This window comes from Heteronotia binoei, chromosome 21 (assembly GCF_032191835.1).
Source record: "Heteronotia binoei isolate CCM8104 ecotype False Entrance Well chromosome 21, APGP_CSIRO_Hbin_v1, whole genome shotgun sequence".
Classification (NCBI taxonomy): domain Eukaryota; kingdom Metazoa; phylum Chordata; class Lepidosauria; order Squamata; family Gekkonidae; genus Heteronotia; species Heteronotia binoei.
The window spans coordinates 76,371,322-76,387,722 of record NC_083243.1 but is presented as its reverse complement, the minus strand read 5'-3'; the positions used below and the strand labels follow the sequence as shown (position 1 = coordinate 76,387,722).

The 16,401-nt window shown below is 43.7% G+C and overlaps 1 protein-coding gene across 2 annotated transcripts in view; it reads right to left on the bottom strand.

Moving 5' to 3' along the window:
- The window catches only part of EIF2AK4 (eukaryotic translation initiation factor 2 alpha kinase 4), a 72,286-nt gene extending 68,715 nt beyond the window's left edge, over positions 1 to 3,571 (bottom strand). Inside the window, exons 1-2 of one of the 2 annotated variants that reach the window (XM_060262202.1) lie at positions 3,290 to 3,507; positions 195 to 236 (exon numbers count right to left, since the gene is read on the bottom strand). In XM_060262202.1, the coding sequence (XP_060118185.1) occupies positions 195 to 236; positions 3,290 to 3,424 (177 nt within the window). In that variant the 5' untranslated portion in view covers positions 3,425 to 3,507. Of the gene's footprint in view, positions 1 to 194; positions 237 to 3,289 lie in introns of both variants that reach the window. The other variant, XM_060262203.1, reaches the window with a different exon arrangement.
- Between the last annotated feature and the right edge of the window lie 12,830 nt (positions 3,572 to 16,401).

The following is a 16,401-nucleotide window of genomic DNA, read 5'->3' as shown; positions in this document are numbered from 1 at the left end:
AGAAGACAGCCCACTTCTATTTCCAGGAAGAGGATCTGCTTAATTATGAGGAAGCACCTCCCTGACTGATGCTCTCTTATCAGGCAACTTTCCCAAAAGCTAATCTGCTCATGAAGAACCCATACAAGCTGCCATGCCGAATAAAGGCAGAAGTTTCCATCCTTGTTGAATGAGCTGCAGCTGTCATTGTGTACCTGAGGAAAATTACTGCTTTGTGCAAGAGTGACACATGGAATCTAAAAGAGAAAGAAAGATGGTATGCATCCCTGGGTAGAAGATTAAAAATTATTCTATATCACCACCAACACTTGCTTACCATCACTTATTTAACAATTAACAAAACAATGTTTTAAAGAAGCTGTTCTTTTGTTAATTTGTGGGGAGCTCTGAAGTAAACAAAGTAATAAATTCCTCCTTAATCCTAATATACGCTAGCATACATATTTTGGCATTTGGATGATTGAGCTCACTACTGTAGGTAATGCAGTTTGCTAAACACAGTGCCCTTCTAGTGTAGAGATACACAGCAACAGAGTGTAATCCCATGAACTTTCCCTTGACCTGCCCCCCCCCCCAGCAGCACTTTTTGAATTTGAAAAGTTGATTCCCAGTGTCATGGGACTCTCAGCCATAACAAGACAAGGAGTTTGTAGTGAGGATGAGGTAGGAGCCAAAACCGCCCCTCCCTCCTTTGCAATCAGCCTGTAATCTCTCTGCTGGAGTTATTTGGGACTCTAACCAAAGCCTCAAAAGATCAAAATAGGTGGCCTTGTTAATCTGTCTGTAGCAGCAGAAAAGAAAAAGAGTCCAGTAGCACCTTAAAACTGACCTATTAAATAAATATCCAACAGGTATCAAAAACAATCACGCTGCATTAATACCCCTGCTGGGCATCAGCATTATCATTATAAAGTAAATCCAGTAAGATATAAATGGATGCAATCAATCATGTAACCAACTCAGTAACTTTGCAGCAACTTTTTTCTTTTTTTACAGGTCTGAATTAATTTGGGCAAGCCATGCACACAGAATATTTATTACTTAGGGAAAGAATACAAAACCTTTAAAAAAAAAAAAAGGGAGTCCCCTGTGCAAGCACCAGTCATTTCCAACTCTGGGGTGATGTCACATCACGGCATTTTCACGGCAGACTTTTTACGGGGTGGTTTACCATTGCTTTCTCCAGTCATCTACACTTTCCCCCCAGCAAGCTGGGTACTTATTTCACCGACCTTGGAAGGATGGAAGGCTGAGTCAACCTTGAGCCGGTTATCTGAACCTAGCTTCCAGCGTGATCAGATGAACCCACTGTGCTTAACAACAGCAGGCATCTGGCTAAGTCATTAAAATATAATTTTGAAGCAGGTGCTCCTACAGTATAACAAAACAACGTCATACGGATAAGCAAATGGAGCAGAGGTCCATCAGTGGCTACTAGCCACAGAGCATTGTTGGAACTCTCTGTCTGGGGCAGTGTTGCTCTGTATTCTTGGTGTTTAGGGGGGCACAGTGGGAGGGCTCCTGATGGCACTTGGGTTTTTTGGCCACTGTGTGACACTGAGTGTTGGACTGGATGGGCCACTGGCCTGATCCAATATGGCTTCTCTTACATTCTTAACTGGACATCATTGCTAGTTTCACAGAATTTCATGCCTAAGCCATTTGACTGCTGGGCTAGAGGGAAAGAACCTGGTTTGAGTTTTGGTCCCAAAACATGTTTTCATAAACTATTTTCCTATAGGAAGCAACTTATTTTGCTTAGGTTGTTATCCACAGGTGTAGCAGCTGGTCTCAAAGATAATTTTATTTAACAGAGATAAAACTTTTTTTTTTATTAACAGTCTGCAACATGATTGTCAGTGAATGCAACCCCCACATTTTAGTCTATTTCCACATACATGTGTCAGGAAATCTTGGGCAAGTGTTTTGTTTCTAATTAACAGGATAAGAGGAAATGGTATCAAGTGTCAACACACAAATATCTTGGGAAAAGCAACATAGCCTTTGGGGAAAATATTGTAAATAATGATGTTGCTAATCACACTTGATTTAATAGTACTTTATTGGTATTGGCTTTCAGTACACACAAGGAGCTTCACAGTTTAGCAACATCTCTTGGGAATAGCAAAAAAGAACAATTCCCTTTGATACTTATTATCCCACTTTAGAGAATATGATGCCTAATAATTACCACATACTTAGGAATCTCAGACAAAGGAGGGAAAGGAAAGAGAATCAGACAAGAAGACACTGCATAATGTGCCTAGAAGACAACTAAAGTGCCAATGTGGAGCTGATTCTTCCCTTTTTCATGGTTTCTTTCACTGGATCAAAAGCTATGATCATCACTGCTGGATGGAAACATAATGAAAGCATGAGGGAAAATACAGGTGAACTTTCTGATTACTTTGGATAGAAATCTAGAATCCTACTCAGTAAGCTGCCCAGTTTCTTCTACATATTAAATCCTTAAATCAGATCAGTTCTTAAAGATCCAGGATTTCTAACCATACACTACAGGTACATATACTCTTGTACTCTAGGCTAATTAATGAAAATAATTATTACCCTCACACAACTACAAAGGTCGTAAACTATGGTTTTATATAAACTGGCTCACACACACTCACCTTAAAATTGCTTCAGTACAGGTCCTGCTACACTGGAGAACTGCTTGTGTGCAGTAGACTGCCACCTGAATTAGCCTTAGCCATTAAAGATATACAAACTTTCCTGAAGCAGGAAACAGATCTGTGGAGCAAACTCCTACAAAGGAGGACACCTGTCACATTAGTATTACTGCCTGTGTCTTGTACATGCAGTTATTTGACATAGTGGTCTCCGGCTCACAAAAGTTTATGCCACAATATACACGCAATATATAAAAGTGTCACAAGATTGTGATTTTGGCGGAATTTAAATGTTTCCTACTCTACTCCAAGTATACGTTGAAAAAATAGAAACAAACACTTTTGTAACAGAGTATGGTTTGCATGGTTAAAGAATGTTAATATTTTCCACACTTGCCTCAGGTGCCCAGTCAAGGGCATTTAAATGAGACATTAAGAAATTAGCCTAACAAACCCCGCAGTCTGATCTCTGGGGGAGGGGTGGGGGCGTATCTCACTCCATGACTAATTTAATGCTATGCTTCCAGCCCACTATAATGTATTATTTATTTATTTTACTGGATTTATATCCCATCCTCCCCGCTGAAGCAGGCTACAGACAGATACGTTTTCAACCTGCAGGAACCTGCTAAGAAGCTCAGCCTCTTTCGCTTTACTACCTTCCACGGTCGGTCATGCCGCAAATCCTGGAAATCTTGCCCGAAAATGGCCTCTAGCACTTGCAGCTCGTTCTCCTGCCGGACTTGATAGCTCTCGGGCTGCTCCGAGCAGCTGTCGCCCGCTTCCCGGGCCATGTCAGCTCCGCGCGACGCGAGCCGAAGGCAGCCCTGCGCCAGGCCGCGAGCTCGTTCCCTCCTTCCTTGCCACCGCTCAACAGCGTTAGGTCTGACAGAGCGGAAACCGCTCTACTTACAAGCTCCACGGAATTCCGATGCTGCCCCTTGCGACAAAGCGGGAAGAAACCCCAGCATAGGCGCAGCAGTCTGAGAAAGGCCCTTCCGTAGACCCCTGGTGGAAATTACCACTTTTCAAAATTCGGGCTGAATTTCTCTCGCAATCTTTCTTGAGATTTTGCAGCTCCTGTCTCCTAAAACGCAACTGCAGCCCGCGCTTTACCTATCGTCTATGTAAAAACAACAGACTGAAGTTGCTCTTTTCCCTGGCCATATGCTGACCGAGGGTTGCCAGCTCCAGGTGGAGAAATTCCTGGAGATTTTTTTTTTTGGGGGGGGGGGAGGAACCTGATGAAAGCGGAATTTGGGGGTGGAACCTCAGAGGCTATATAGTGCCATACAGTCTACCCCGCAAATCAGCCATTTTTCTCCAGAGGAATTTATCTCAGTCAGCTGGAGATCAATTGTGATTCTGTGAGATCTTCAGGCGTCACCTGGACGATGGCAACCCTACAATCTGTTTTGAATTTTGAATGACTATTAAAGCCTCGTGAACTTTTCCTAAAAAGCTAGTCAGGATTCAATTCGTGAGAAGGGCTTTTGCCCTTAGTGGAAGTTGTTCTCCTCCATCCCCACTCCTCAAAACGTGGTATAACATTTCTGCAGGTGCATAGAGGATGTTCCTGCACTCAAACTAAGATGAAGCTTGAGATCTGTTCTAACTTCATGGGGTGGAGTAGGACAGGAGATTAAATTACACTGTAATTAATTTTAGTAAATTAGTAGCTACTAGCTTTTACCATAGATTTAAAGTTTTCTCTGCAGCAGAGCTTTTGGTAACTAATCCAGACCAGAGAGAGGCATCCTTTTTCACCCAAGGACTGATAAAACGTTAATGGCAACCAGCGAAGATATGGGTGTACGGTCAAAATGATGCGAGGGGGGAGAGCAAATGAAGTTTGTATTTGTCCAGGCCCCTGTTGGGATTAACTGGTATAGTTAGGCCAGTTCCCATTCGTTAGAGTGCTTAAATAAAGATACAAACGCAGGAGTGTCATTTAACCAGGTTACTCAGTTTACAGTTACACAGAGCCATGTTGCACATATAAAAGGAGAAAATAGTCCTCTCTTTATTAGAGAAGTACACTTTGGATAGGAAAGAGTAGAGACAGGATACATTACTAAATTACTAGCTGAAGATGGAAGCAGATGGCAAGAGGGCCATCTGGCTCATGGTGCAAAGAGTTGTCCCTCCTGGTGTGTGCAGGGAGAAGGGCATTAGCATTGTATGAGAGAGGGTGGGAGGAAGAAAATTCCCTGAGAAAACAATCTACACTTCAAAGGAATAGAGGCAAAAGAGTATATGTGTAGAGAGGAAGGATCAGTGTGGTTATCTAGCCTGTTGCCATGACATCTAGATGCTGAGACAGGGGACAGCACCTTCTCTTCCAAGAGGCCCTAAGGTCTGGAGTAAGCAGGACCTTTTTTTGAGCAGGAACTCACAGGAACATAGTTCTGGCGGGCTTGGTGCCAGGGGGTGTGGCCTAATATGCAAATAAGTTCCTGCTGTGCTTTTGCTACAAATAAAGCCCTGATAGCAAATGGTTTTGGCATCTCAAGGAGTTGCTTTGGACTGGGCTAGTGTCAGTCAGTGTGAATTTGGGAGGTGTGCAAACAAGCCTATTTCTGTTTCCTACACCATATTGCCTTAGAGTTGTCAAACACACCAGGCAGAGACTAGAGTTCTCCCAGAATTACAGCTGTTCTCCATCTGAAGAAGTGTGCATGCACAGGAAAGCTTATATCCAGAATGAAACTTTTTGTGATCCAAACTTCATTCTACTGATCTCCAGATTACAGACATAAATCCCCCTGAAAAAACTGGAAGTTTTAGAGGGTAGACCATATGACATTATAACATTATAAAGTTCAGTGGCACCTTTAAGACCAAAATTTTATTCTAGGTGCACTTTCATGTGCAAGTACACTTTGACAGACAATGAAACGGAATTAGAAACAGCAGTCATACATACAGAGGGTGGGCAGCAATTTAGCATGCAAAATAGTGCAGATGTTTTTAACAGTTTAAAATAATAACAAGTTTGGTTTTATAGCCATCATCTGCCTGGGCTGAACTAGAGGAGAAAACAATAAAGGCAACAAATACGTATATTTAGCCTGGAGAGAGCTGGGTATGTTTAGTCTGGAGAGGAGACAGACAACTGAGAGGTGCTATGATCACCATCTTCAGGTACTTGAATGGCTGTCATATAGAGGATGGTGTGGAGTTGTTTTCTGTTGCTTCAGAAGATTGGCCCAGAACCAGCAGATTGAAATTAAATCAGAAGAGTTTTCAAGTAAACATTAGGAAGAACTTCTTGACAGTTAGAGCAATTCCTCAGTGGAACAGGCTTCCTTGCGAGGTGGTAGGCTGTCCTGCTTTGGAGGTTTTAAATGGAGGCTAGATGGCCATCTGACAGCAATGCTGATTCTGTGAACTTAGGGGGAGGTATTTGTGAATTTCGTCAAGACCACCTAGAAGCATGTTCCTGCATTTTGGTTCTGACTGTGCTTTATCAATTGGCATGCTGGCTTAATCAAGGGAATTGTCCTGGGCATTTTACAAGATGCCTGATTTGCGGGGAATTCTCGCTTGGGTTGGTCTCACCTTTTAGGGGACTGCTGTTATCTAGCCTTTACTTGGATGGTCATGGTTTTTTGTCCATCCTGGTTTTGAGGAATGTTTGTGGTGCAAGGGCAACAAGAGCTGACAATGGGTGTACTGATTGTCACCTCATAGGGTTGCCAGGTCTGTGTTGGAAAATACCTGGAGACTTTGGGGGTGGATCTAGGCGAGGGCAGGGTTTGGAGAGTGGAGGGCCTCAGCATGGTAGAACACTATGGAGTCCAACCCTTGAAAGAAGCCACCTTAAGGCTGGCAAACCTATCTCCTCAAGAGAGAACTGCAGAGAGTTTGTCTCCAGGGAAGGCCATGTAAATAAAGGATGAAGGTTAGGGGTGGAAGGGGTGTTCACAGAGCAGTTTCCAGAAACAAAAAATAATTGTTAGAAATCTAGACATCATCCAGTAGTAAGAGAAAATGGTTTATTGTTCGCCAAATATTAAAACAAGGAACAGGTCTTAACAATAAAGCCAAATGAAACCATACAGAGGAGATCTCTGCAACGTAATGTGACAACACCAAAACTAAACAGCACTCATCGATATCAGCAAGTAGGGAAATACATTAGTCTCCCCCCCCACACACACACTTATGCATCTGTGTATGTGGCAGTGGTAGACTACAGAGATCCATCAGTCTTATTCGAAATGGTCTCATCCCCTGTGGTGCCTATATAAACACTTGGTGAGAGAATACTGCTCTGATTGGCCCTCCAGCTGCTACCTTTGGTCTAGCTCTCCAGAATTGCCCAGAAACTTGGGGATGGGCACCATGAGTCTGTCACCAGTTAGGTACTCCATGAGGTGGCCACGTTCCTCCAGGGCCGGCACTAAGGATTCTGCCGCTAAAGGCAGACCCCTGTGCAGCACACATCCCTCCCCGTCACTCCCTTGGGAAACATCGCGCGCGCACAAAGCACGCATGCGGCACGATGACATCGCCAAAAGTGACGTCATCAGGCAGGCCAGGGACGAGGAGGGCGGTAAGCAAACCCCCACCCCGCTCAGGCTTCTTGCTTTGCTAACCCTTGCGTACCGCGCTCCTTGTGAGGAGGGCGGTACGCAAGCCCCCACTTCAATCCGCGGATCTTCCTAGCATTGAAGGGTGCTCCTCTTCAAGGCTAGAGTGGAAAGGGGCGGGGGGGTTGGCTTGACGTGCCTGAATTTCCAGTCCCCCTCCCCTTTCCACTCTAGCCTTGGAGAGGAGCACCCTTCAATCCTTTGATGCTATAGCCGCTGGAAATTCAGGCTTCAAGTCACCAATCTCCCTAGCATCAAAGGGTGCTGCTCTCCAGGGCTAGAGTGGAATGGGGAGCGGGGTATGGCTATAGCCACTGGAAATTCTGGTGGTTCAAGCTGCTGATCTTCCTAGCATCGAAGGATGCTCCTCTCCAGGGCTAGAGTGGCCCTTTGAGCTCTCCACATGTTCACTTTCTGCTGGTGATCCTGCAGGCGCATCATACAAAGCTCAAGGGTGAAGACCAGCACCCCGAAGGAAGTAACTAGCTCTCTGGTAATCTCTATCTCTTCTACACAAGGTGTCATATTCTGGTGGGTAAAAGTGAAGGTTCATGGACCAGTGGGCTCTCAGCATTTAGTGGAGGAATCTCCGAGTTGTCAAAACTGGGCGGTAATGCGGTTCTTTGTTTCTGTGTTTGTGTTGCAGATGCATTTCATGAGTGGAGACTCAGTGAACCACTTGTGCATTTATGTGCATGTGCAAGTTTTGGTTTCTTTAAAGAAGGGACCCTGCCCTGCACTCTACATTGAGCATATGGTGGGCATCTAGACATTCAAAGATGGGATAGATGCATAATAACCTGCCTACCTTAGGGACCGCCTCTCCCCATATGTTCCCCAGAGAGCACTGAGATCTAGCTCTCAAAACCTATTACGAATCCCTGGACCAAGAGAGGCCAGATTGAAGGTAACTAGGGAGCAGGCCTTCTCCACAATGGCCCCCAAATGGTGGAACCAACTACCAGAGGAGGTGCGAGCCCTGCGAGACTTAAATCAATTTCGCAGGGATTGCAAAACCACCCTCTGTCAACTCGCATTTAAGATGGCACCCAGAGATGACACCTAGCCATCCTATACACATTTTGAACTATGGCACTTTAATTTAATTTTATATCTGATAAATTTATAATTGTTAATTAACTTAATTCTGAATTGTATCTAACTATTTTAATTGTTTTAATGTATTGATGGATTTTAGTGTAATCATGGTGTAAACCATGTCATGTGAGCTGCCCTGAGCCCGCTTCGACGGGGGAGGGCGGGATATAAGGATAAATTTATTATTATTATTATTATTATTATTATGCAAATTGCAGGAGATGTCTGGATGTTGACACACACAACACTACATGGATGGTAAGAGTGAAATGCGATAAAGGCACACTGAGTTGGTCATCTGACTCCTGCTTGAGATACCCAGATAAATAAAGCTGACTCCTGAACTAAATAGACTCTTTGTGGCCGTTTTCCCACTCACGTTTTACTGGCGCCACGACCATCCTGACGCCGGCGAATCTGCCTGGATTTCGCAACAGAAGCGCCGGCGCTCCCAGAAGCGCCGGCGCTTTCCGTCGCTAAGCCAGCACAAACGTTTTCCTGCATCTTTGCGATTTCCGTTTGCGCTGGCTTAGCGACGGAAGTAGCCGGCGCTTCTGGGAGCGCCGGAGCTTCTGATGCGAAATCCAGGCAGATTCGCCGGCGTCAGGATGGTCGTGGCGCCAGTAAAACGTGAGTGGGAAAACGGCCTGTGTGTGTGTGTGTGTGTGAGAGAGAGATGTTCAAAATTTCCCCAGCTGAGAATGATATAAATAAAAAATAGACCAAGTCTTCCATTTGTAAGCCAAGAACATTTGGAGATTACTCTTTTTTACTTTGTTAAATTAGGTTTTGAAATAAGTGTTTTAAAATTTTAACATCTACCTCATAGCAACCTACAGTTTTAAATGTCTGAAATAATCAGAATATCTTGATACTGGTAAAATAAATAATCCAGAGTAGCTTTTATTAAACAACTACTGGTCAATTTTGCTCTTGTAAAAATGCATACAGATCCTTTTGTAAAGTATAGATTTCAAACCATAATGTTTAAAAGCAGTTTTATTATAATTGAGGCAACGTCAGGTATCTGCAAATGATTTTTTAAAAGTGAAAAGCAAAGATTACCATTTGTGTTCCAGTTACTAACTTTTTCATGTCTGAGGAACACTGACACCACCATCCATGTGCCATAATTTTATTTTTTTGCTTTTTACATTGATGGCTAAAGATGAATTTTGTGTAATTCAAATGCTTACATTTCAATCACTCTCTCGGCTTGGCTTCGCGAACGAAGATTTAAGAAGGGTGCAATAATCCACGTCTGCTGCAGGCTCGCTGGTGGCTGACAAGACCAATGCGGGACAGGCAGGTCCGGCCACAGTGGCTGCAGGGAAAAGTCTGATTTAGGGTTGGTGCTGTAGCAGTGCGATTCTTCCTCAATCTCCTTTTGTCCTCAAGACCAGCTATGCGTTCTCAAAGGAAGAGACAGCCTGGTGGATGGTGTGCCTCCATGCTTTGCGATCTGAGGCTAGGTCAGACCACTGGTGATGGTTGATGCGACAGGTGCCAAGGGATTTCTTCAAGGAGTCCTTGTACCTCTTCTTTGGTGCCCCTCTATTTCGATGGCCGGTGGAGAGTTCGCCATACAGGGCAATCTTGGGAAGGCGGTGGTTTTCCATCCTAGAAATATGCCCTGCCCAGCGCAGCTGCATCTTGAACAGCAGTGCCTCGATGCTGGTAACCTCCGCCTGCTCGAGGACTTCAGTGTTGGTCACAAAGTCACATTTCAATCACTAATTGTTCTGATAATATGAATAGCATCACAAATTCTGTGTGCTTTGTTCTGAGTGACCAACATATTTGCCAAACATTTATCCTAAAGAATGGGACTGCAGAACTCCTAAGGTTTGCCTTTGTATGTATGTATGTATGTGTGTGTATATATATATATATATATATATATATATATATATATATATATATATATATATATATATATATATATATATATATATATACATACATACATACATAGAGAGGCCAGATTGAAGGTAACTAGGGAGCAGGCCTTCTCCACAATGGCCCCCAAATGGTGGAACCAATTTATATATATATATATATATATATATATATATATATATATATATATATCTCCTGCCTTCCCCATAGCGCTCAGGGTCATCCATCTCCAGATGGGGCCTGAAAATCTCCCACTTTAACAACTGATCTCCAGCTGGCAGAGATCAGCTCCCCTGGAGAAAATGGCTGCTTTGAAGGGTGGATTCTATAGCTTTGTATCATGCTGAGGCCCCTCTCCTCCCCAAACCCTACTCCCCCCAGATCCACACCCAAAGCCTCCTGGTATTTTCCAACACAGACCTGGCAACCCTAAACAATACTGAAATTTATGTTAGATGATTTTGCCATAATTGCCCAAAACCATATCTATGAACTACCCTGGAGGTTTGTCTTGAAATAAGATATATTCTTAGTTTGGCTTCTATATACCATATTACCCAGTGCTTCATTGCAAATAATCCAAGTAATCTATTTGTATGGTTTAAATAGTCTAATATATTCAAAACCATATATTCTTAAAGCATTTAAAAGATGTTTTCCAAACTCAATATAAGGGCAATTGTAACAAAACCCACATGTGGTTGTTTCTAAAAATGTTCCTGACATTTGAGTAACTCGGCCTGGTTTCCATAATGTAATATAGTCAAATTCATATCCTTTTTATCAGTTTAAATATGCTTTCCAAATTGAATCTAAGGACAACTGAGGGAGGGGAACCCTCTCAGTTGTTTCTGGAAATATTGCTTCTGTTGCTGGCAGATTAGTAAAACTGATTGCTTGCTAATAGTCTAGGAAGGTCTATTGATATTTCAACAATGAGCGGTAATGGCAAATTAGATGGGAAAATTTCTGTAATTTTAAAGAAATATATATGTCTGTCAGAATTTGGAAAATGCAGGGTCAATTTATCCATTGTGTCCAGTAGGCCCAGTGCCTAGGGCCCACAATACTTAGGGGCCTATTAAAATGTTTGATTTGTTTTGAAATCAGAAGAAAAAAAATGAACTTTTAGGACTGAAGAATATGCTTTAATTTTTTCTTACATCAGAAAAAAATGAAATGTTTAGGGCCCAAGAAAATCTATTAAAGTTTGCCTAAAACAACAAAAAAGTTGAAATATTTAGTTATAGCAAATTTATTTTTAATATTGATGTTATTATGGTGGGCCTGGGGTGGCCAGGTCCTACCTTGCTCTCGTGGGGGATCCTGGAGCATCTGGAGTCTTCTGCTGCGTGTGCTTTGCATGCACAACATTGTGCATGGCACTTCTAGGTTTTGGGCAAAACAATTTTTTTTAGTAACAAATCCATAGTGTTTGCCCCAAAACAAGAGCATTGTCATGTGACATCTCCAGCATGATGATGTCACTTCTGAGTGACATCATTGCATCCGAGACGTCTCTGTTGGGAGGTGAGGTTTCCCCCGCTGTCCAGCTTTGGGACAGCCGATTGGAGCCCTGCAGATCGAGGGATCCCTTGGTCAAACCAGGCAGACCAAGAAATCCCTTGGCAATCCTAGTTTAAATGTGAGTTTTATTGTAACAGTCATAGACCTGATAAAAAGCACAAAATTATCAGAAATAAAAAGTGAAATGTACAGATCTATCAGAGGTATACTACTAAAATACATGTCCATATAATACAGCAGCATTAAAATGTAGATAAAATTTTAGTACATAGCAGTAGTCATTTGTAATAGCCCCTGGCAATCCTAGAGGGGCCCATGAAGGCAAAAGTGCCTATGGCCCGTGAAAGTCATAATGCAGCCCTGGGAAAAGGTGGGGGAAGAGAACAAAAAAAGAGGAAAGAGGAAGATATTAAAAAAAAAAGGTTGTTGCCATTTTGAACTGGAAAAGATAATTGAGGATTTCCTAGGAATTAGGAGGAAATAGGCTGGTGGCCTTCAAAGTTGCATAACTTGGTATCAGGAGATCTGCTGACTGTTGTAAGAATGCTACTGTGATCCCCTATGTTTTTCTTGTACATTTGAAAAAAGATATACAAAGATGTACGGTTGCCAACTCTGTTCTGGGAAATTCCTGGATATTTGTGGTGAAGCCTGTGGAGAGTGGGGCTTGGGAAGGGGAGTGACCTCAGTGGGGTATAATGCCATGAAGTTCATCCTTCAAAGTAGCCATTTTCTCCAGAGAAACTGATTTCTGTAGTTTGGAGATAGTGGTAATTCTGGAAGATCTCCAGACTGGTTCTAGAAAAAAAGCACAAAGGAAAAATGCCCAAAGAAAAAACCCAACTGACATAAATGCTCACAGGAAAAAAGCCCCCATGGAAACATGCCCACATGGAAATAAACCCACATGGAAAGAAGCCCACATGGGAAAAAGCCTGTAATGAAAGTAGCCCACATAGAAAAAAGCCCCCAAGGAAAAAAGCCCTCATGGAAAAATATGTAAAGCTTCATAGGTTTTTATCAGGGCTTTGTTTGTAGAAAAAGCCCAGCAGGAACTCATTAGTATGCGAGGCCACACCTCTAACATCACCATCATTTGCATCCTAGGCCACACCTCTAACATCATCATAATTTGCATACTAGGTCACACCTCTGACATCACCAAAAGTGCTATAATATCTTTTTTGAGGTCATCACACCTCAAAAAAGATATTCCAGCATTGGAAATATAGCCATATATAGCCATCCCAGAAAAAAAATCAAATCTGCTCAATCACTGCTCAATCACAAGAGACAGCATGGTGTAGTGCAGGGGTGGCCAAACTCTTACTCAGGAGCCATATGTGGCTCTTTCACACATATTGTGTGGCTCTCCAAGTCGCCACTACATTTGTCTCTTTAAATCACTTCTCCAAGCCAAGCCAGCTGGTGGCTTGGAGAAGGCATTTAAAGTTAAAGCTGCTTTCTTTCCACCTCTCCCCCATCTATTTGCCTGCCTGCCTTCCCTCAAACATCTGATGTTGTGGCTCTCAAACATCTGACAGTTTTTCTATGTGGCTCTTATGTTAAGCAAGTTTGGCCACCCCTGGTGTAGTGCTTAAAGAAAAAAAAAGAGAGGGGGGGAGGGGAAGGAAGGAAGGAGAGAGAGGGGTGGGAAATAAGGCAAATAGGGAAAAAGAAATATTAAAACTGACAGAAAGAAAGGAAGAGTGTGGGAGTGGAAAATAAAGCAAAGAGAAAAAGAAAGACTGACAGAAAAATGAATAAATTAAAGGGGGAGAGAGAGAAAAAAAAGAAGGAAGGAAGGAAGAAAGAAAGAAAAAGAAAGAAAGAAAGAGGAAGGAAGGGAGGAAGGAGAGGGGGTGGTTAATAAGGTAAACAGGGAAAAAGAAATATTGACAGAAAAACTGACAGAAAGAAAGAGTGTGGGAGTGGAAAATAAAGTAAATAGAGAAAAAGAAAGACTGATAAAAATGAATGAATAAAAAGGGGGGAGAGAGAGATGGGGAGGTGGGAAATAAGGCAAATAGAAAAAAAGAAAGACTGACAGAAAGAAAAAAAATGAATGAATGAATGAATGAATGAATGAATGAATGAATGAATGAATGAAACCAGGGAGAGAGTTGGAAAGAAAGAGAGAGAGAGAAAGATGGGGGAGGTAGGAAATAAGGCAAACTGGGAAAGAGGAAGGAAGGAAGGAAGGAAGGAAGGAAGGAAGGAAGGAAGGAAGGAAGGAAGGAAGGAAGGAAGGAAGAGGGGGAAGAAAGAGGGGAAAGAAAGGGAATGGGAGCAACTTACCTAAACTCAGCGCAGCTTGGCCTCCTGAACCCCACCATCGTCAGGAGTTCTGCCAGCCAGTGCAAGGGCGGTAGGCTGCCATGCATGTGTGGCTGGGTCTCTGGAGCCACACCAGCCAGTAGGACGGCGGGAAGCCACTGCGGATGCGCGGCTGGGGCTCTGGACCCCTTCCAGACAGTGCGATGGCGGGAGCCTGCTGCGGACGCATGGATGGGCATCCAGACCCTCGTCGGACAGCGCGACGCAGCTGGGCCTCTGGACCCCCGCCAGACAATGTGATGGCAGGAGGCTGCCACGGATGCACGGATGGGCCTCTGGACCCCTGTCGGACAGCACAAGGGCGGGAGGCTGCAGTGGACGTGCGGCTGGGCCTCCAGACCCCCGCCGGACAGTGTGTTGGTGGGAGGTTACCACACGTGTGTGGCTGGGCCTCCGGACCCCCATCGAATGGTGTGATGGCAGGAGGCTGCCGCACATGCATGGCTGGGCTTCCTGACCCCCCCCCCCCGACAGTGCAAGGGTGGGAGGCTGTGGTGGACGCGTGGCTGAGCCCCTGAAGCTCCCTGGGCTTTGCTGGAATGTTGGTCAAGGCGGCCGGAATGCCACCCATGCCAGCTGGAACAGCGCTCCGGTGCGTTCCGGCTCAAAAAAGCCCTGGTTTTTATAATTGTGGATAACCATTAGTAATATTTTGTTGTTGAAGTACAATTCAAGAAATATCTGGGAACTTTGGGGATGGAGCCAGGAGCAAGATTGTGACAAGCACAACTGAACTCCAAAGGGAGTTCTGGCCATCACATCTAAAGGGACCACACTCCTTTTAAATGCCTTCCCTCCATAGGAAATAATAAAGGATAGGGGCATCTTCTTTTGGGGCTCTAAGAATTAGACCCCCTGGTCCAATCCTTTTGAAACTTGGAGGGTATTTTGGGGAGAGGCACTGGATACTATGCTGCAAATCTGGTGCATCTACCTCAAAAACAGCCCCCCCTCCAGAGCCTGAGATACCCATGGATAAATTCTCCATTATACCATTTTTGTACTAATTCCAACTATGTTTTATTGATTTCTTCCTTCCAGATACTTGCCAGAGTCAGTCCTGCTTAGCTTCTTAGATCTATGAGGCCTTAACTACCTCTGCTATTTAAGATAGAGAAGCAGGAGAAGGAGGCAGGGGGGAAGCTGAAGTGGAAGTTATCATAATTAACATAAGAAGAACCCTGCTGAATCACACCAGTCTCTACAATTGGGGATCAGAGATATAAAAGGATTAGTCTGGTGTGACCCAGGCCATTTACTATCCAGATCCTGAAGAAAGCAAAACTTTTTTGCTTAGGTTTCACCGTACTGAGGGGGAAAATTAGATATTGGGAGGAATTTATTTAGAAGTAGCATGGGTTTGATTTAGTAAAGCATGGTTTTTCAAATTCTGTTTCTCACCTATAGGTTTTTGGGGAAAAATAAAAACCAGTATGTCTGCAGAAAGGTCTTCAAAGTAGCCAGGTATCTTTTTTGTACTTCTTTAGAATGTATTTTGAGAATTGTGTGCTCCACATGGTTTACTTCAATGGTTCCTAACCTTTTTGGCACGAGGGACTGGTTTCCTGGAAGACAATTTTTCCAGGAACTTGGGGGGCAGCACTGAGGTTCTTGCCACCCCAGGCTGCCTCCCCATCCCTGCCCCCCATGGTGGTCAGTAAATGAGGTATGAGCTGATCAGCAGGGGTCTCTAAATGAGGGGGACAGGAAGGTCACTGCTGCGCTGCCCTTTCACTTCCCCTGCAAGGTGAGGCAGCCACTTTGCTTTCTTGCATTTTTTTCCCTTTGGGATGGTGCTGATTGCTGCCTTATGTACAATGTCACAAACCTCCATCCATAGTTCTTCAGGCACTCTGTCTATCAACTCTAGTTCCTTAAACCTATTCTTCACCTCCACTGCATATTCATAAGGGATGCGATCAAGGTCAAACCTGAATGGCCTAATGGCTTCCCCAGTTTTCTTCAGTTTAAGCCTGAATTTTGCAATGAGTAGCTCATGATCTGAGCCACAGTCAGTAGCTCATGATCTGAGCCACAGTCTTGTTTTTGCTGACTGTAAGGAGCTTCTCCATCTTTGACTGCAGAGTATATAATCAGTCGCCTTTTAGGTTGTTGGAAGAGGGTGTTTGCTATGACCAGCTTGTTCTCTTGACAAAACTCTATTAGCCTTTGCCCGGCTTCATTTTGTTCCTCAAGGCCAAACTTGTCAGTTGTTCCAGTCACCTTTTGACTTCCTACTTTGGCATTCCAGTCCCCTATGATGATGAGGACATCTTTTTTTGGTGTTAATTCTATAAAGTGTTGTAGATCTTCAT